This window comes from Loxodonta africana, chromosome 18, assembly GCF_030014295.1.
Source record: "Loxodonta africana isolate mLoxAfr1 chromosome 18, mLoxAfr1.hap2, whole genome shotgun sequence".
Taxonomy (NCBI): Eukaryota; Metazoa; Chordata; class Mammalia; order Proboscidea; family Elephantidae; genus Loxodonta; species Loxodonta africana.
The window spans coordinates 45587908-45608773 of NC_087359.1; the positions used below are offsets into that span (position 1 = coordinate 45587908).

Below are 20866 nucleotides of genomic sequence, written 5' to 3' on the forward strand. Positions count from 1 at the left end.
GAAAGGGGAGAAAACACATAGTAGATGCTTAGTAATGGTCTTAAAAAAAATTGAATGAAAGTGAATTACTCCATTCCACAACGGTGTTGATTTTTACATAACCATAGGATGTTCCTGATTCATGTTCAATTTGTGGTCAGTTGTGACCCCTGCATGTTTTTCTCTTACACTCATGCAGTTGTTGTTAGATGTCATAAAGTTGGTTCTGACTCATAGCAACCCTACAACAGAACGTAATATTGCCTGGTCCTGTGCCATCCTCACAATTGTTGCTATGCTTGAGCTCATTGTTGTGGCCACTGTGTCAGTCCATCTCGTTTAGGGTCTTCCTCTCTTTCACCAATCCTCTACCACATATGATGTCCTTCCTTCTCCAGGGACTGAGCTCTCCTGATAACATGTCCAAAGTACGTGAGACAAAGTCTCGCCATCCTCACTTCTAAGGGGCATTTTGGCTATATTTCTTCCAAAACAGATTCGTTTGTTCTTCTGGCAGTTCATGGTACATTCACTATTCTTCACCAACAGCATAATTCAAAGGCATCAATTCTTCTTTGGCCTTCCATATACATTGTCCAGCTTTCACATGCATACCCACTCTTTCCCACACTGTATTTGTACTCTTAGGTTTAGGTCTTTACAAGCATATTTTCCTATTAAGTTTCAACCCTAATTATGATAAGCTTATTTTTCTAATGCAGAGAGTCATTCAGAGCTTTATTACTATTTTCCATAAATTTGGGACCCACACCAATTTGGGACCCACAAATTTGATACACACATTCTTGATTTCTTTGTCTGGAACATCAATAAATAAGCTGAATAGACTGGCCCTCAGGACCACTTCCTACAGGGCCATCACTCAATATGTCTACTATTCCCACATCACCTCCATCAACCACTAATCTTCAAGGCAGATATTCAGCTTGTTAAGTAATGTGGTCAAGAGCCTACCTTTTCCAGGTTATCTAGCAAAACAAATTACATTGGAAACTTCTCCCTGGTCTCAGGATCCTGCTTGATGGCTGCTAGAAATTAAGGTTGCCTATATGAATGATATGCCCTTCACAAAACCATGTCAACTGCTATTTAGTGTCTCAGGATTTCCTAGGTGACTTCAAATTGATTGTTTGATGGTTCCTTCTCATGTTTTTCCCAAAGATCAATAAGTTGGCAGTCTTTAATTACTAGGGTCATCCTGTGTTTCCTCCCTTCCTATTATTTGCCATTTTCTAATCTTTAGGGACTTTTCCAGTTCCCCATGACTTCTCAGAAATAATGACCTGTGGGACTGTAGCCACATCTGCTGGTTCAGCATGTACCCCTGGGTGCGTGTCATCAAATTCTGCTGATCTGAATCTTCTAGTTTTTCTTTCTCTCAGTAACCATTTCTCTTTCTTTGATTACCTGTTCATTTTCCAAAATTCCGTCTTGACTGAACTTTTCCTGGTCAGCTACTTACCTGTGATCTCTTCTGCAAAGATAAAAGACATTTAAAAATTCAGCCTTACACTTAAAGCACAAAAAAAAATTATTTTAAAAAAAAAAATTCAGCCTTAACCATCCCGATATTGATAAGAATTTCTTCCTTCTTGATCATAAAATCAATTTTTCTCTAGTCTTTTTTTTTTTTTTTTTGCCAAATACCTTTTAAAAGTTGTATAATTTTTGCTTTTCTATACATGCTAACTATGCCTTCTTTTCAGTTGTGACTATCCTTATTTTTTCTTTCTTCTGCTCTTCCCATATGTTCTGTTTTAGGGCCCTGACCTGGTTTCCACATTTCGTGTCCCTATTGTATACAAAAATAGTACTGGGTACTAAGGGCCTAAAGCAATTAAAAAAAAAAAACAGCTCTGCCATTAATTTCATAGTCTAGCTCAAGAAAAGAACATAAAAAAAGAAAAATATATGTACTCCTTTCTCTGTATGCCTGTTGTGATAATTTGCTAATACTTCATCTGTCTTAAGGAGCCCTGGTGGCGCAGTGGTTAAAGTGATCGACTCCTAACCTAAAGGTCGGTGGTTCAAAACCATCAGCCGCTCTGCAGGAGAAAGATGAAGCAGTCTGCTTCCGTAGAGATTTACAGCCTTGGAAACCCTAAGGGGTCACTATGAGTCAGAATCGACTTGCCAGCAGTAGGGTTTCTCTTTCTTGTCCTCCTCAGGAATGGGGACCACATCATGTTCACATGAACCCTCCATGTCTCCCATGGTGCCTGACATCACAGGATCTCAGTATGTGTTTGATAAAGTGTGGGACAGAGAAGACAACAATGATAGGCATATGTTAGAAGTTGCAGATAATTAATTCTACAGAGGGGGGGCTCACTCCTTCAGAGTATAGGGGATAAGGAAGGCCTCATACCCCTCTGTTCCATAAAGAATTCTGTACAAGCTTAATATGTTTGTTTTTCTCTTCCTTCTTGCTTTCTCTACATTTAAAGTTGATTCCCTTTATTTTGCACTCTACAAAAACCAGGTTAAACTCTGGCCTCTAGAAACCTTCCCGTATAATCAGTTCTACCTGACTCATCATTCCTAACGCTATATCCCACTGCCGAAATGTTTAAAAAGCCTTACCTACTGTTATGGGGGTGGGAGGTCTTTCCTCTCTGCATTATTCATATAATTATTTTTCAATAATTTATCATCTGAGTCCCTACAGTTGTATAGGGAAGCAAAACTCATCACCCAAAGGGTTCACTAGACAACTGACCACATATAAAACAAAACGCTACTTGAACATCCCTCTGTGTTAACTCAGTTGGCACTTCCTATTGCACCACTTCTCAAATCCACTATTGCATTTATCAGTCTCTGCTGCTTGTGGAATGTTCGGATGTGATAATACAATGCAGATTCAATGCAAATCTACTATATGGTGAAATTTAAAATCTTGTAAAAGATACATTTTGTGAAGATGATGTGAAAACCTAATCAAATTACATGCAAAGCCATTGGCAATTAAGAATCTAATGCTGATAGATCAATGAACAATCAGAGAACATAAAATCAATAGCCCTTTCAAGGCTCACTTATTTTCTGCTTTGAATTTTTTGTTGATACCATGTGTTTTCAGTAGTGGAATGCATGCTGAGTCACTGAATGTGTTTAAATTTTTGGTTGTTAATACAGATTTTGAGAAATATTATGTGAAAATACATGATCTCTGGGAGTCCATCTGGCCCACCAGTCTTGGGTGGCAGGCTTTTTGCAGGGCACCTTCCATTTGGGCACATGGGGCACCTCTGGTTTTGCCTAATACCCCAGCTATTCTGCTTCAACAAATGTTTCTTTCGCCTTTCACCATTACACAAGTCCCCACTGGAGGGAAGCAAATATTTTCATCAGGAAAAGTATGCCCCCAAAGAATTGCAGAGGCATTAAAAGTGGGTGGGATATCATATGTTCCACAAGCCATGATTAACATAACCAAATGATTTGAAATCAAAATTTTAAATGATGCCAGGATAAAAAGGTATATGCTCAAATACTTTTGTGAAATTTTTTCTGGGTTATCCCCTTTATGATCACATTGTTAAAATCAAATGTGAGGAATATCATTTCAGCTGTCTAAAAACTGAAGCCAAAAACAGAATCAATGCTTGATCCATTTTCTCTTCATTCTCAGAATTAGTGCATAACTGTAATTTTTTTTTAATTACAACTTAAATGTTGTTAAGATAAAATAAACCCAGTGTTATTACTTTTGTCTCATTTTTTTAAGTTAAAGAATCAATCCAGCCTTTTTCACCATTTACTATAAAATTTTGATCTCATTTTATTTGGTTTCATTTTTCTAAATAATATTTTACTGTGCTTTTGGTGAAAGTTTACACAAAAAAATTAGGTTCCCATTTGACAATTTCTATACAAATTGTTCAGTGACATTAGTTACATTTTTCGCAATGTGTTGACATTCTCTTTAATTGTGTACAGGTTGTTCCATTTCCAGTACTCTAGTTTCCCTGCCCCTTTACCTTCTCATTTTTGTTTTAGGGTAATTGTTGACCTTTCAGTCTCATACAGATGTTTTTTTAAGGGAGCACCATACTCGTGGATCAGGGACGGATGACTCATTAAGCAAGTTAAGCATGGGCTTACCTACTAATCCGTAGTGAACAATTTCATGAGTGTTTCATGACTCACCCCGTCAGGGATTATAAATTTGAAAAGGGCCTTTGGTTCCATAGGAAGGTGCTGTGTGGGGTTGGGAGAGAGACCGATGTCAGCCATACCTAAAAGCAGAAACTTTGAAGTGGTGAAAAAATGTGAAACTGTTCACTACATATGATCTGGTAAGCAAGGTCAGCCCCATGCTTACATTGGAGCTCTGGTGGCACAGTAGTTAAGAGTTATGGCTGCTAACCAAAAGCTCAATAGTTCAAACCCTGGAAACCATAAGGAGCAGTTCTACTCTGTCTTTCAGGGTTGTTATGGGTTGGAATTGACTCAATGGCAACAGGTTTGTTTTCTTTTTACCCTGCCAACTAGATAACCCACCCCATCACAGATGAAACCCTCTGTTTTGTGTGCCAATCTTTTACTTCACTAAAAGGTGACCTCAGGGGATAGTTTTGGTTCAAGATTTAAACAATATCTCAGGGCAATAGTCTCAGGAGTCCTCTCGTCTCAACTTTCCTTTTAAATGGACTTTTCCTGGTACCAATTATCCTGAGATAGCAAAAACTTCCTATACTGCTTTGTCGATTTTTAACACTGGAAATTTATGTTCTCCCCAAATTAAACACCAAACCCTCCAAGGGCAGAAAGTATGAATTCTGTTTTCCTTTATTACCCACCTCCACCACTATAACCCCACTCTCAATCACAACCCACATATCTACCCCTGGCACAGAGATCTGCACAGAATGATAAAGCAGAATATATTAAGGACTGGTTACCTGACTTGAAATTCTCCTGAAGGTAGTAGCTGTACCACCAACACTTCTCCAATATTCACGGCAGTACCCAAAATTCCTCATCCATTTAGTGATAACTGCTTTGATTCCTGAAGTGGCCCAACTTAGGGAGGAAAAGATTTTGCAATTGTCCTTTAAGGCTGGTATTTTTTGTGTTTCTTGTTTGTTTTTGTTTTTTACCCTACAGGATATTCTGTCCTATCACAAAAGGAGCCATCAACGCCTCTCTCCTGGGTTATATCTGGGTTACCTAAAGCTGTGTAGCTCTGTGGATCAGATCAAAGTTCTCGTCACCCAAAAGTTGCCCAACATCCTCTGCCACATGAAGATCCGTGAAAATAATAACATTTCCAAGTAAGTTGTCATGAGTTCGGATTTTCCTCCTGATGAAACAATGGCTCCAATGAATGATTTGATGTGCTAGAAGAAAGCTGAAGTGTGACTTCCCAGTATAGTTTCTCTGATGCAATAACCTCAGGAGCCAGCACACTGGAGCAGTCATACCTGGGTTTTCACGTTAGGAAGGTAGGATAAGGAGGGCTGTGGTGTTGATTGGTGGGGGAAGTGAGCTCATTAAAAAGCCCAACTGACTTTCCTCTCTGCATCACTCATGGTGCAACCACCGACGCTCAACTGGTTAATGAACAGATGACCTTTACTTTCAACATTGCAATTTCCAATGTCTTTTCATCACAACCTTAAAACAATCATATTCCTTTTTTTTTTTAAGCTTCACACATGGGACTGGGTTGGGCAGAGCAAAGATCCCCTCATTTTAAAGGACCTTCCCAGTTTTCACCCCACCTCTCTGCTCTGGCCCGAGGACCTTGTATGCTTCCTATACTCCTTTTGGTTCTGTAGGGAAGAAAAGAAGAAACATGGCCTGAGATTCTGGCAACTGCTCTGTAGTTTGGCATTATGGTGAATTACCCTGCTAGCTTTGGAAAAGTTGCCCAATCTTGGTAATCTGGCTCAACTTTACAACTAGCCCTCATAGGCAGGCTTCTGTAAGTCTACTATAATGAACTGAATTATGCACAACATTAAAGGGAAACAAAAAGAAAAAACGGAAAAGAAAATTTAAAGAAAGAGAAAAAGAACTCCCCAGCCTTCTTCAGACTTGAAAGAGTACAAGCTAGACCTTGAAATTATAGTTACACCTAAGGATTTGCCTAACTGAAGAATTCTAATTTGGTCATTTACAATTTGGTCTCTAAGACAGTAGCAAAAGTTTTTCATGTCTCATCATATTTATTAACTAAATACTGTTTTACATCAATGGAGGAGATGATGATGATGATGCTGTCTTCAAAGAACTCCCCAGCTACCATGTTTCCTCCTTTCGCTTTATCAACTACACCTAGGCTTTAAGTCTGCCATCTGCTGGTCAGTTCTACAATCAACATTAGTTATCATCTCAGACCTTCTCTAAAGGTTCCTTGGCTTATTTGTGTGTTGACTGAGCAATGGTTACTTTCATCCAGCTTTTTGTCTTAAGGGTTCAGACTCCATATTTTGGCGGTTTTATCAACTAATTTCCCATTGCCAAGACCCAAGTTTCCTTTACACAAAAGATTCCAGTAGCTTTCACCCTGCCTATTCTATCTCCCACATCCTTATAGCCCAAATAATTAGTTAATGCAAGTGCTTCATGGTATTCCTACCGGTAATTTATTTTCTAATTTGGTTAGAGGCCGTATTTTACAAATGTGGTCCTTCAGGTTTTGAGTATACTTATGCTAGTCCGAAACCCCTCACTTTCAGTGATAGAAGAAATAGTTCAAGAGCTGGTTCCAAAAGACAGGTTCTCAATTATTTGTAAAGACAACTATATGCCCAGATTGCAGTAGGAATTTAATTTTTTTGCCTTCTTGGGACAAATGAAACAGATATTTTGAAAACAGAAATGTTTCTAAGGAAGCGTTGGTTAAAAGAGTGTTTTCTGATAGAAAGCTTATACCACTATCAATTTAGTTTTCAGACCCACTGCTTGGAGCCCAGGCTAGTATGACCCTTTGGAAAGAAACCTCAGAGGGTTTTCACAAGAGTGGGAACGTATGTCAGCACCTCCTCTCTTTGCATCCCCTGAGCGGAGGGCTTTCCTTTCCTCTCTGGCCTGCTCTTGAGAGCATATTGCTACCCTGCAGCATTGGAAGAAGGAGAAACGGGGCCAACTGAATGTGTTTAGAGACTTGTGCTAAAATACCTGTGGACACAATGTTGCCCAAGAGGCATTTACCTTGATCTTTTCAAGATCCTTTTGAAGAGCAGCCTTTGGGGGACAAGCCAGATGTTCTTTCCTCCCACCACCATTCTTTCCTCTTCTCTTCTGCATGACATTTGGAAAAGTTCATTAGGAAGGGTTATAGAACATGCAGAATAGAGACACAAATGACTAGTTTGTAAGGAGGATGGAAGCAGTGATATGTGTCCTCTGGTTCCTTTTATTGGAATTGTCTGGTGTTCTTGTTTGTGATTCTCCTCAAGCTTCTGGAAGGGGAAGGAAACCAAAATAGTCTCCACGATTACAACAGGACAGGGTTGAAATGTGCCATGTGGTTTGTTGCCTGAGTTGGACCAGAGTGCTGTGGTTCCCCAACTGCTGAATTAACCAAGAGATGCCACAGCGGTAAAATGTAGGGTCTTAGAATTTACAGAGGATCTGCAGGGGACGAATAATGAGGACAGTCAGGAAATTACTACCAAAATATTTCAAAGGTCCAATCTGAAAAACTGATTCATACAAATTAGACCTGCTGTTCTGAGGTATATGTGGTTTGATAGGTGAACTAAGCTTAAATTAGAAAGTGCTCATTTTAAACTCCATTTGGGTGGTAAAAAGTTCAAATTTCATGAATTGCATTGAGTGTTAACCACCAAGAGTTGGTCGTCCAGATTCTGGACATATACACTAAGGAAGTTCTGAGCTACGTTCTGAACTTTTGTTATATTTCTAATTTTAACTTGACTCAACATACAGAGAGGAATGGGAATGGATCCAAAAGCTTTCTGGCTCTGAATCTATGGAAAGTGTGGGTCATACTTCTGACTGCCCCATGCAATTGTTCTTCTACGAGCTCCAGATGGCAGTGAAAGCTCTCCTTAAGCAGATCAATATACCTCTACACCAGGTACGAGACTTTACCATTTTTATCTCCTTTTATGGCTCATGGAAACTGCATTGCAGCCTAAAACTTACTCAAGAGGTAATAAAAATAGGTTTTTAGTTTATTTTATTTTCACTTATTTAAATACCACTTTGCATGCAGCATGCACATTTTGAATGTGATGCCTAAAGGCAGACATAGGCTGTACTTCTCCTTTCCCTTAGCTCTTGCATGTTGCCCTCTTCCAAGTTTCCTGATCCCCACTGTACCATGGTCTGGCCAAGCAGAGGAAAATCATTCGCTCGTCTACCCTGAAAGACACCAAGTCTCAGCTTCAGGATTGCATGAAGCAAGGAAAAATAGACAGATAGATGTATAATTAGATATACAAGTGAGCTCTCTAAGAACAGAAGAGTAAAGTAGTATAATCTATGGAGTTCCTGGGTAGCACAAACTGTTAAAGCACTAGACTACTAGCTGAAAAGTTCGTGGTTCAAACCTACCCAGTGGCAGCTGCGAAGACAGAACTGGTCATCTGTTTCCAAAAGGTCACAGCCTTGAAAACCCTATGGAGCAGATCTGCTAAGACACACATGGAGTTGCCGTGAGTTAGAACTGATTCGACGGCACCTACACCACAGTATGGAAACTCTGGTGGCACAGTGCTTAAGAGTTATAGCTGCCAACCAAAAGTTCAGCAGTTCGAAACCGCCAGGTGCTCCTTGGAAACTCTGTGGGGCAGTTCTGCTCTGTCCTATAGGGTCGCTATGAATTGGAATCGACTCGACAGCAACAAGCTTTGTTTCTTGGAAACAACAGTATAATCTTTAGCAATGGCCAAAGCTATGCCTTGTTACCTTTCCAAAAACAGGAGTTGCTGTCAAAACGATAGATTTATGTAAGTCAAAATGTGAAAATATAACATCCACTAATAAACAACTTCAAGAAAAATTATTGGCCTAGAATAGTAAAAGTTTATTAGGCTCTGTGTATGAAATTAACATGATGTAGCATTAAGTTGAATTCTTTTTTCTTCTTTTTGCTTCTGTTCACCATCCCTCATCCTCCCCCTCCCCCCAGACACACTGTCTCTACACACACACAATGAACCAACACACTCAGCCTGTAAACAGAAAGACCATTATAGGAGTGACTGGTTCTCTCTAAATAACAGAAAGACAACCATGAATTGGCCTCTGACCCATGGAAGCAGAGGGATGGATTAAAAACCCCAAGGGTGTTCTTCCATTGGGGTACTGCTTTGATTGTAAATCAATACTGCAAGGCTAGTCCAAAATAGCGAGCACAGTGATAAAGAATAAATTGCACAAAATGCCATAAAGACACTAGGGGAGCAACTAGCTCATTCCAGGGGTGGCCGTGTGCTCAAGAGGAGGGAAAAAAAAAAGTACCAGCTCTACTTGCGACAGTAGATACTATTAAAGGGTTTCTAAGGCTTAGCAGGTTTGAAGCGGCTCATATTTCATTGGTGACTCTTGGGTTACATACACATGCTGGGAGAAGGCTGACTAACAGTGCATACAACAATTTTTTTTTTTTTTTTTTTGGATACTTGTAAAATTTTCTTAGTTCTTGGCCAGAAACTACATTTTTCCCCCTTAACCGACTTAAATTGAAACTAGTGGATTTTTAATTCAATCCATTTTTGTTGCTTCATGCAATTATATTCATCATTTTGAAAAGCCCACAGAATGCAATCATTTTCTGCTTTTATAAGAAGCATAAATGTTGTTTTCAGAGTTTAAGTGGAACGTTACTGCCTTAAATCTTGATTTTATATAGCATTATTAAATGGGCTGCACCCTAATATTTATGTTGTATAAAAATTCCAAGCTTGAAGTTGTGTAATTTTGTTAGATGTTTTATGCCAGTTTGGTGTTGTTTATGTAAGTGCCATGTTGTAACTCTCCTATTTTCCCTCCGCGCGTGTCCCTCTGCAGGCAAGGAACTTCCGCCTCTACACACAGGAGGTGTTGGAAATGGGTCACAATGTGTCCTTTCTTCTCCTGCTCCCTGCCTCAGACGACGTCTGTACAGCCCCAGGACAGAATAATCCTTACACCCCACACTCAGGGTTTCTTAACCTCCCTCTTCAGATGTTTGAACTTGGTATACTAGCTTGTTTCACCTAGAAATATTAACCCAGCCTCCTTATAATAAAATCACAAAGTTATATCTGTTCCCCCTTGTCCCAGTGGAGGGTCAATAAATCACATGATGGCTTTGGCAACAACCCTTCCTAGAACTGTGTACAAGTCTGAGAGAAAGCAAAGCTCCAAGACTATGTGCCTGAGCAATAATTATTGAAACCTAGCTAAGGCCCAATGGAGAGCAGGGAATTCGAAACAGAAAGTTCACTTATCAGGCTAGAGTTCTTGCCTCCCCTTTGCTTTCTTAAAAAAGAAATACAAGAACTGATGTTTTCATGAAAAGCACTGTTCTCTCTCTGGGAAAAAAAAAAAAAAGCTAATGAAATTAAAATGTAGAGTATCACTTTGGAGGAAAAAAAAGCCTGTAACTTTAAGTAGTGCTGGTTTATTAAATAGACTACAATATTAAATAGACTTTAAATTTCTCACAGACCATTTGAGGAACTGACAGGGTCTCTCAGGATGCAATACTATGATTATAACATGGAATTCTGAATGGTAGAAGATCTTGTCTTGACTTTCAGGAATGAATAGCCTGGGCCCCAGTTTCTCTATTTTTGCAGAGACCCCTGCTGCCCACCAAGGATGTGAATAGGGTGGCTTTGTCTCTCTTCCCCAAGCTTCATCTAGTAGCAGGCCAATAAGAGGCAATTAGCAAAAGAGTTCAGTCAGTTCAAATGAATTGTATGATTTGTGGGAGGGTGAATGGGTGGCTGAAATAGAGGGGGATCCCCTTCTGCTTGCAGATTTAAACGAAGACCAGTCAACCGCCCGATGTCTCAGTTTGAGACCTGGCATCTAAATCTGAATTTATTTTTCAAGAATAAATTGCTTAAGCCTCTGCATTTCCCTTGTTTCAAGGAGCTCAGATGCCCAAAAGCTGATGAGCGTCAATTGTTATTTTCCACAGGAGAGAGAGTTTTTAAGAGAAGCTTGAATCAGGCTTGCAAACTGGGACTAGAGAGTCTCGGGTCCCCTATTGTGTGACACTGGCAATCACTTAGCCTTTCTTCATCTTTGTGTCAAGCAACTAACAGCATTGGCTATACCCCTCCCAAGAGACCTGGATGTGAATGTGGCAATTTAATGAGTTCTCAGTCAAAGAGCATTATTAGTGCGTGACATAACGCCACTGCTGCTATGAAAGATAGTTGGGTCAGGATATTTCCATTCTATTAGGTGCCTACTGTGTAGACGCAGAGATGAGCAAGACAAAGGTTCTGCCTTAGAGAGGTTTTTGGTATGGTTGTAGGAGTAAAACAAGAATATAAATTATTATAGGATAAGGTCAAATGTGCTAGCAATCATAAATATTAAGTGATACTTAAAAAAAGGAAAGAAAGTACTTTTTTTTTTTCAAAGAAGACATCAGAAAAAACTTCTTAAAGGACAGGATACTTGATGTAGGTCTTAAAGAATAGATATTTATAAATATGGATAAAAAGAAAAGCTTTCTTGTTGGAAGGAGCAGAACGAAAATAGAAGAACCAAATAGAGTCAGGGAACACTTGGTCTAGTTTGAGTAAATCAGAGGAATGATATGAGGAAATAGTAAAACAAAAAGCCATACAGGCCAGTTGGGGCCAAAGTGGGCAGTATCTTGACAGTCAGGCTGCAGAATGGATTTAAGAGGGGGCATGCAGAAACTTCAGAGGTTATTATAATTGGCCAGTGTTAGGATAGAAACCAAAAGAAACAAATACAAATATAAGAAACATTGGAAGTAATGAACAAGATTGGAGCAACTGTTTAAATGAGAAAAGGAGAAGTTTAGGGAGCCCCCATGGTTTTCAGCCTCCATGACTATGAGGATATTGGTGCCGTTACCAGAAAGAAGTATGGAAATCAGAGGAGAAAATGATTTGGAGAAGAAAGTCATGCTTTTAGCTCTGAACATGTTGAGTTAATGCTAATTCAGCATACAAGTGAAACGTGCCACTGGCAGTAGAAATGCAGAAGAGACAGGTACTAAACACAGAAATCTGGTCAGAATCTGTAACAGTGAAAGCCAGGAGCATGAAGGGTTTCCCAAGGATAGATAACTGATAGAAAAGCTAAGGAAAATCCTTCATTGGAGAGTAATCAGCAGTCTGTTCTGTGTGAAATGGTCATTGTTGTTACATGACTCTAGGCAAAAATATATGAAACTCATGTCCCCACGCCTCAACAGCCTTGATGGGAACAATCAATGATTTGGTATCAACCATGATAGTATATGGCTCCCAAAACCCTGGAGGCCCAAGCCATGTACTTCCTCTCTTTCCTGTCTTTCTGGAAGGCTCACACACTCTTCTGGGGCAGCCACCCTTTGTGCCATTGTTGTTACTCTGTATCCTACAATATTATCACCCATTGCCTCTTTCTATTAATTTATCAAAGTAGTCTACTATGTGCCAGGCACTACTGTAGGCACTGAAGAATCAGCAGTGAACAAACTTCTCATGGAGCTTACATTCTGGTGGGGGAGACAGATCATAAACCAATCAACAAACAATTATATTATAAATGTCAAAGAGTAGCAAAGACTATGAAGAAAAATAAATCAGGGTAAAGGACTGAAGTGACAGGGCTGCAATTTGAGATAGGATGATCAGGGAAGGCCTCTTTGGAAAGGATACATTTGAGTAGGGACTTGAGATTTCTAAGCCATGGGAAAAGCAAGGGCAAAGCTCTCAAAGTAAGAGGATGTGCTTGTCCTGGCAGAGGAAGAGCTAAGAGGTCAGTGCAGGTGGGGTGCAGTAAGCGAGAGGGACAGGGATAGGAGATGAGATCAGAGTCAAAAGGGCCAGATCATGCAAGGGCTCAAAGACCATGACAAGGACTCTGGATTTACTTTAAGCATACTGGAAATCCAGCAGAGGATTTTGAGCAGTACAGTAATATATTAAAAGCTCTGAGAAGTCCAGTAGGAAAGAAAAAGCTTAACTTTGCTTAACCCAACATTTCCCGAAATCATTTGGTCATGGCTAGAACCCTTTTTTGGCATGAGACCTATTAAAAATCCACAGAACACACACTTTGGGATAAGATGCTCTAGAGGAGTGCTTCCCAAAGTTTAGTGTGTACAAGAATCATTTGAAGAGCTTGTTGAAACACAGGTTCCTGCAACCCAACCCCAGAGATGCTAAGTCAATAAGTCTGGAAGGGGGCTGGAGAATTTGCATTTCTAACAAGCCCTCGGGTGATACTCATGCTGCCAATTCATGGACCCCACTCTAAGCAGCACTGCCCAGGACACAGAGATAAATGCATTTTAGGAACTCCAAACTGGGATATGGTTAGCAGAGTGATACAGTAGACTCCAACTGTGTCTGTCTCTTTGGCCTGTCTTATTTCTTCTTATTGTTAAAAGCAATATAAAACCAGCATATACCTCCCCCAAAAAAACCAGTGCCGTCGAGTCGATTCCGACTCATCGCAACCCTATAGGACAGAGTAGAACTGCCCCATAGAGTTTCCAAGGAGCACCTGGCAGATTCAAACTGACAACCCTTTGGTCAGCAGCCGTAGCACTTAACCATTATGCCACCAGGGTTTCCAAACCAGCATATATTTTATTTATATATATATATATATATAAAAAATACACCAGCATATATTATCTTTACTTTATGAAAACCAGGCCATAGATCAAAGCCTGGCTGTCAGTAGTTTCTGACTTGAAAATTTTTTTTTCTTAGAATAAGCCATACTTCCTTATGCTCCTAGTCCTCCCATGTGCCATACTGTTAAAATGATCCAAATGACTGATGAGGACCATGTAAGTTTTGAGAAGAGGCCACTTGGTTGGGCTTTGTTCCATTGGAATACGCAACTGTTAGTCTTTTCTGGGGACCAGGGGAAAATGTTGCCAATTACAGGAAATTAATACACTCTCTAGTACACTGCTTATTATATTTCAGCACTACCACCACTAATTCTTTAGATATTGTTTGCCCTTACTAAGAATCATGGTAAACTCTACCTTAACCTCAAGCAATCAGATTTCCAGGAGGCATATTATCACAGCTACTTCTTCCATTAGCCTTCAGCCTGCTAAGCATTTAATAACACCTTATATTGGAATTCCAAGGGCTTGCTATAGTGGACCTATCTCCCTCTCAGAAAGAGGATAAGCACTTATATTTGTTTTTTAAAAACAGGGACTTATGTCCTCCTTATGTAGTTCCATAGTAAAAGGTCAGTAGATACACTAAGTACTTCTGAGGAAAGAGAGACTATTGTGACAAATTCAGTGAGAACTCAGAAAATTTTAACAGCAACATAGGAATTCTAATGGAACTTGAAAAGGTTTAAATTATGAGAATATGTAAATTATAATAACAGAATAAAGGGTTACGCTATATTTCAGTTTGACTTGTATAAGTCATCCCTGTCCCCATGAAAGGATTTCAGATTTGGCAAACTGACCATGTTCCTGCCAGTGGCCTAAGTGAATCATAAATAACTTGCTAACCAGCTATGGAAAACTGCATCGGTGCCTATTTCAGCACTAAATAGATCTAGCAAGGACAAAATGATAAAGGAGCGTAGCCCTCTGGCTTCCAGAGTAAAGGCTAGACTGGGCTAGACCCACGGGGGTATTCCTTCCCAGGATTACTTGTGGGGTAGAGAGAGACTGTCATATAGGAGGATGGTCTGAGATCTCTATAACCAGTGTTGACCTGAGGCAAAGTGATAAATTTTACCAAAGACTCATTCCCCGCTCCACAGCCTGTGGGCTGACACTCCACCCTCCATTGGGTAAGATTAGGATAAGACCCCTCTGCAGTAATAAACCATGTGCCCAGCACCTCTAAGGGTCACTATTTATACTGTTCCCAAAGACAAAAGGAAAATCAGCATCATGAGCCCTTAGAATCTCTGTCCAGTGACGCGGCCTTTTGAGGGTTTGCCTAGCCTGCTTGGAGGAGGTCACCCTGCCCTGACCCTGTGGGCAGTCACAATTGACAGCAGACCTACAATGAAGAAAGTTGATTTTTATTGATTGCCTTGGCTCTATGGTTCATATTAACCGGACTAGAAAAACAAAAAATTGGGGGATTTAAAAAAAAATACCTCAAGGCCTGGTCTATATTTCATACTTCTGTGCTTGGCTGCATCCTTCACTCAACAAACATTTACTGAGCTTCCACTGTAAGCCAGGTAGTGGGCGGGGGCTGGATATACAGACAATAAAACAGTCTGTCTCCACCAAAAGCTCAGAACCCCACAGGGGATACAGACATCTATACCAATAGTCCCAATACGGTGCTGCTGTCAGAGGTAGGCTGGTGAACTGGAAAGACACTTAATCCTTCCTTACAGAGATAGTATTTGAGCTGGACCTTGAAGGATAAATAAACATTCAGCAGGCAGAGCAGAAAAGGAAAATCATTCTACACAGAAGGAACAGCATGCACAAAGGCTAGGAGATCTGAGAAAATGCAGACCAATTAACTACGGTCTTAGTAGACATTGTGCTGATGTTTAAGGCATATGAGGAAAAGTGACAGGAGATAAAGCTAAAAATTAAAGAGTTCAAAATCACAAAGGGCCATTTATGCCACCCTAAAAAAAAAATTTTTTTTTTTTTTTTTTAAAGAGACTGGACTTTATTCTGTAGGCAATGGTGAGCCACTAAAAAATTTTAAGAAAATGAAAGATACAGTCTTATTGGTTCAAAATAGTTCTGTGAAGGATGGATTGTGAAAGAGCAAAAAAAGAGCTGCCTTTTTTTAAGAGACAGTTAAGAGGCTGCCTCAGAGGTCTAGGTGGGTGAAGATGAGGACCTGATGAACCAGGGCAACCACAGTGGGGGTGGAGAGGAGAAAGCACAGGCAAGAGGAATTTTGGAATTGAAATCAATGGGACTTTGTGATTGATGTGATGTGGTTAAAGAGCAAGATGGAGGAGCCAGAAAGTCTGAATAGGGTTCCGAGATGGATAACGTTGCCATCTACCAAAAGAGGAAATATGAGGGGAGGAACAGGTTTGGGGGAGGGGAGAGATGATGAGTTCAGTTTGACAAATGTTGAGTTTTGAGGTGCCTGTGGGATACCCAGGCAGTGAGCCTAATGGAATCCTGGCCGCAGGCTCATAAGAAATGGCATAATATCAACCTTCATTCCTAATGCCCCCCCCCGCCTTTTTTTTTTTTCATTTAGAATACCATTCTTGAATTCCAAGTGTCAACTCACTCTCTACCAGGAACCATTAGAGGGGCACCTTGTGCCCAGGTTCTTCCTGATGCCTTGGCAAAGAAACATGGAAGTGAACTGACCAAAAGAGGCTATCTTGTTGATTCCTTGGCTTCCAACCTAAGCCACATGGCCCAGATGATTAGGACTTTATTGAGTTAGAGACCCTTAGGAAGAATATTCTAATCTCAGTCCTGTTCCAGTGTTCTAACCACTCACTGCCTCAGTCTTCTGGGGGAGAGGGAGGTTGTTGAGAACAAACATTTATTTTGCCTTTGATACATGCCACAAGCTGTGCTAGGCACTTTATATACATTGCATTATTTAATCCTTGGTAAACATTTATTTTTAAACATTATTATCCCTGTCTTAGATATGGGAAAGCTGAGGCTCCCAGAGGTTATGTGCCCACTATCACAGCTAGTAAGTGCCAGAATCGTGATTCAAGCCCAGATCTGTCTGACATCTGAGCCCATGTACTTTCCACTCTATTAGATCTACTCTGCTCCTAATCTGACTTCTAGTGGTGTTATCGGCTGCATTTTAGTCTGTCACTATCTTACACAGAAAAAAGATGGAGAAAGAAAAACCACAGAAAATTAGTCCTAGTTTGGGAATTACTAACAAATCATGTGGCCCAGATAATGACATTATTGTAGCCTTATACAATTTTGTCTGTAAAATGCATGTGATTCACATTTAAAAAAAAAAAAAATTAGAAGCTTCCAGTCTATCCTCCCCTCCTCAGTGATGGCTACCAAATGTATCATTGCTAAACCACAAAAGACTATGTTAAAGTAACATTTGTTAAAGTAACATTAAAAGCCACTGGATAAAACCACTGGAGTGGGAAACTGAAGCGTTAGAGTCAAAACCTCCTCATAACTCACTTGTGGTACGTGGCATGGATAGTGTGGGTGCTGGGACCACCCACTGATCCTAGGCTCCTACCGCTAGGAGACACAACAAGAGAAAGTTGTGTACATCCTGCTTTTAAGAATTAACATTGGACTTGATAATGTTTCATTTAAAGAAATTCTTTATGCTTCTCCCTATCTTCCCAGAAATATTTTAGAAAGGGAAAAAATGCTTATTATATATATGTGTGTGTGTGTATATGGATGAAAGTGCATATATATGTATATGGATGGGTTATAAATATATGTATGTATACATACGTGTATATACATATATGTGTGTGTATATATACATATATACACATACATACACATATATACACACACACACACACACACACACACACACACACACACATATATATATATATTTGGTTTGGAAAGGAAGACTGTGAGACACTTCACTCTCTTCACTCTCCAGCCAAGAAAGGGCATCTCTCAAGTGCTAACAGGATATAATCCCTCCTTGAAAGGCATAAAGACATATTTAGGGAGCATGAAGGGTCAAGAGTAAGCTACAAAGTAATGGTGAGCCCTTCTTGTAGAGCTGCCAGTAAATATCAGAGACTTGAAATACACCTTTCAAATAAAAGGAAAATCAAGGACACAGTGAGAAAAAAGAGAACAGAGGAAAGGGGAAACCTTCGAAGGCAGGGTCTGCACTCTTTGGATCAGGTCATGCTTTTATTCATTCATTCAATAAATATTCATTCAATAAATATCTATTGAGAAGCTACAGTGTTCTAGGTTTTGAGGAAATAAAAATTAACATATGACATTGTTCCCATCCTCAAGGAAGTCACAGTCAAGTACCAAGGCAGTCAAATAAACACAGAATTATAACACAGCAAGATAAGTGTCACGACACATTTAGAAATAAGTGCTATATGAGCACATAAGCTCAGCTTGCCTGAAGTTTAGGATTAATAGAGGGCAGGGGAGGGGGTATTGTGTGGTAGATATGACTGAGGATATGTTCAGATCCTACATCTCAAAGACCTTTCTTTATGGTGATAAGATGTTGGATTTTATCCTGCAGTCAAGAGGGAACTTTGTAAGAACTTTAAGCAGAGAAATAGATTGAAAATTAGATCATTTGGGAGAAACTCAATAGTTTATTTATCAAGAGGCTATATGAAATCATTCCTTCTGTTGTCAGGCAAAGAAGTGCTAAGCAGAGTAGAGACAGCAAGAATGAAGGATCTGATACCAGAGAGAGAAAGCAAGCCCAGAACTGAGGCAACCTGAGTTGAGAAGCACCCCCATGAAATGGTGCACAGCTGGAGTAAGGATGGACCACTACAGGCCTCACTCCATTCTTCTTTTCTACTTCCATATGAGGAGATGTAAACAGATTACATTCTTTTACCCTTACATTCAGTAAGATTTACCCTAAGAGGAAACTAAGCAAGAAAGTGATAAGAAGGGCATTGTAAGACACACAGAAATCTCTCAATACTCAGAGAAGTTTGACTTCTTCAGTGAAGTGTAGAGATAACCAGATGCCCCATTTGGGGTAGTTTGGTTTAGTTTCCCTAAGTAGCCAGATCTGAGTCTAAGGAATCAACAGCAAAGAGGTCCAAGGGCAGAAATTAGATCTTCTTTCTAGAATCTCTCACCAAAAAAGCCAGGATAAAAATGCTTCAACAGATGTGTCAAGTTATAATAGCCCTGTTTCCAAAGCACAGAACACACTGGTACAAGTCAAAGGTACAGAGAAGAAGTGAGGTTTACTGGAGCTTGAATGTCCAAATTCAACAACGCCCAGGAAGAGGCTGGTGCTACAGTAGTCTGAATCAGGATGTCTTCTTTACCCCACTGGAATCTGAAGTTATGCTATATGATCAGAGCTGGTCAGGGAAGAATGGAAAATCTGACTCTTTCCGGCTGCATTGGCCAGACACAGTCCTAAGCTGCTCTGTCCCTCTTGGAAAAGGGTAAATGATGGAGATGAAGATCAGACTCTTGCCTCTGACCTCTCCCATTACTTTTTGATAGAAGAAGGCCAAGTCAATGGAGGACCAAAATGATCGGTCCAGACCTCAGCTCCCACCATCCTTCCAACGGAGCTGAGGAAGGAGAGGCAAGAGGAGGATCAAGTCCACCAAAACAGGCCCTTGGGGAATTTTACCAATTAGATAAGAGATGCCCGGAGAAACCATGTCTTACATCTCCCTGGGCTTCTGAGAAGCCTTGGAAAGGAGCAAGCAAGATACATACTGAAAATTAAACATGAAAATCAAAACTAGGTATCAATCTGCTATTTGGCTTTTCCTTTTTTTTTCCTTTAAAGTGATAAGCAAACTTACTTTCCCAGTTTCAAAATCTATATATTCAGTCCTTGCTATAGGGAAAAGTCCATAAAAACTGCAGCTTGAGCCAACCCATACCTTACCAGGACTTGGTAAACCTTAAAAGGGAATACTGTCAGACTAAAGCCAGACAACTTGCCCCTTAAGAGCACATTTATAATTTATTTATGGCTTAATATTTTCCACTGATAGGGTTAATAAATCATATTTACATTCAACTTGTTTTCTCTGAGGTATGAATTTCTCTATTTTGATACCAGATCTTAACATGTTTTATTTTGTCTGTCCATTTTCCAGTTCATTTTTGCAGCTACAGAGAGAAATTCATTAGCCTGTATTGCCGCCTTTCTGCTGTCATGGAGCTGGATTCTCTGAATACCCAACAGTCCCTGAGAGAAGCGATCTCAGACAGCGAGGTTGCCGCTGCCAAACAAAGACACCAGCAAGTTTTAGACTTCATTCAGGTAACAGTTTGTGTCTTCTGAGGTAAAAGGAAAGAAGAACAGGCAGGATGGAGGAAAGAGAGCCAAGCATGGGAATGCACAGCCATCTGGGCTGATTGAAAGGCTGTTGATTTGGTTATAATGTGGAGCTCCAGGATATGTAAGTTCAAGCAAAGGCTTAAGAAAAAGGGACAAATAATCAGTGTCACTAAGAGCTCTATCAATGGTAGCTGTGGCTTCTCATGTTGGAGTGAAAAGTCACCCCAGAAGAGGTAGTGATCAGTATATTATTCTTCAGTGGTAGTCCATTGATAATTCCAATAGAAAGAAATATCTTACTAATTCACTTAATATACCAGAGAAGCAGAGAAGAAAATGACCCACCAGTTTATGTTCACGTGAAACCAGTTGGACCTAACAGTCTTCAAGTTTTAGACTTCTTTCTGGCAGAGTTGTGGCTTCAGTGGTTCGAAAATGTGTTCCTCATCCGTGGTCTTGTCTGGAAAGGCCTAGGGTGACAATTCAAGGTCTTGTCAAAGAAGTACTGACTAGTCAGGAGAATTTGATCTGGTCTGAAATTTCTCTAAATCCCTTGGGCAAATGTTATGATCTTTCTTCCCATCAGTTACCCAATCCACCAAATGAGTATACTAGCAATAGCCCCATGATAAATATCACTTTAATATATATTCAGTTCAATTTGATAAATATTTATTGAACACACAGGTGTCAGACACTGCATGGTCCCTGAGCTTGAGTTTAAAATCCATCAGGGTATACAAGAAATGTGTGTAAATCCTATTTGTAAAATC

The 20866-nt window shown here is 40.0% G+C and overlaps 1 protein-coding gene across 1 annotated transcript in view; it reads left to right on the forward strand.

Annotated features, from left to right (window-relative positions):
- The window catches only part of ANKFN1 (ankyrin repeat and fibronectin type III domain containing 1), a 196961-nt gene that overhangs the window by 148798 nt on the left and 27297 nt on the right, over positions 1–20866 (forward strand). The window contains exons 12-15 of the mRNA XM_023553385.2: positions 5113–5279; positions 7906–8056; positions 9994–10162; positions 19909–20075. Of these exons, the coding sequence (XP_023409153.2) occupies positions 5113–5279; positions 7906–8056; positions 9994–10162; positions 19909–20075 (654 nt within the window). The remainder of the gene's footprint in view (positions 1–5112; positions 5280–7905; positions 8057–9993; positions 10163–19908; positions 20076–20866) is intronic.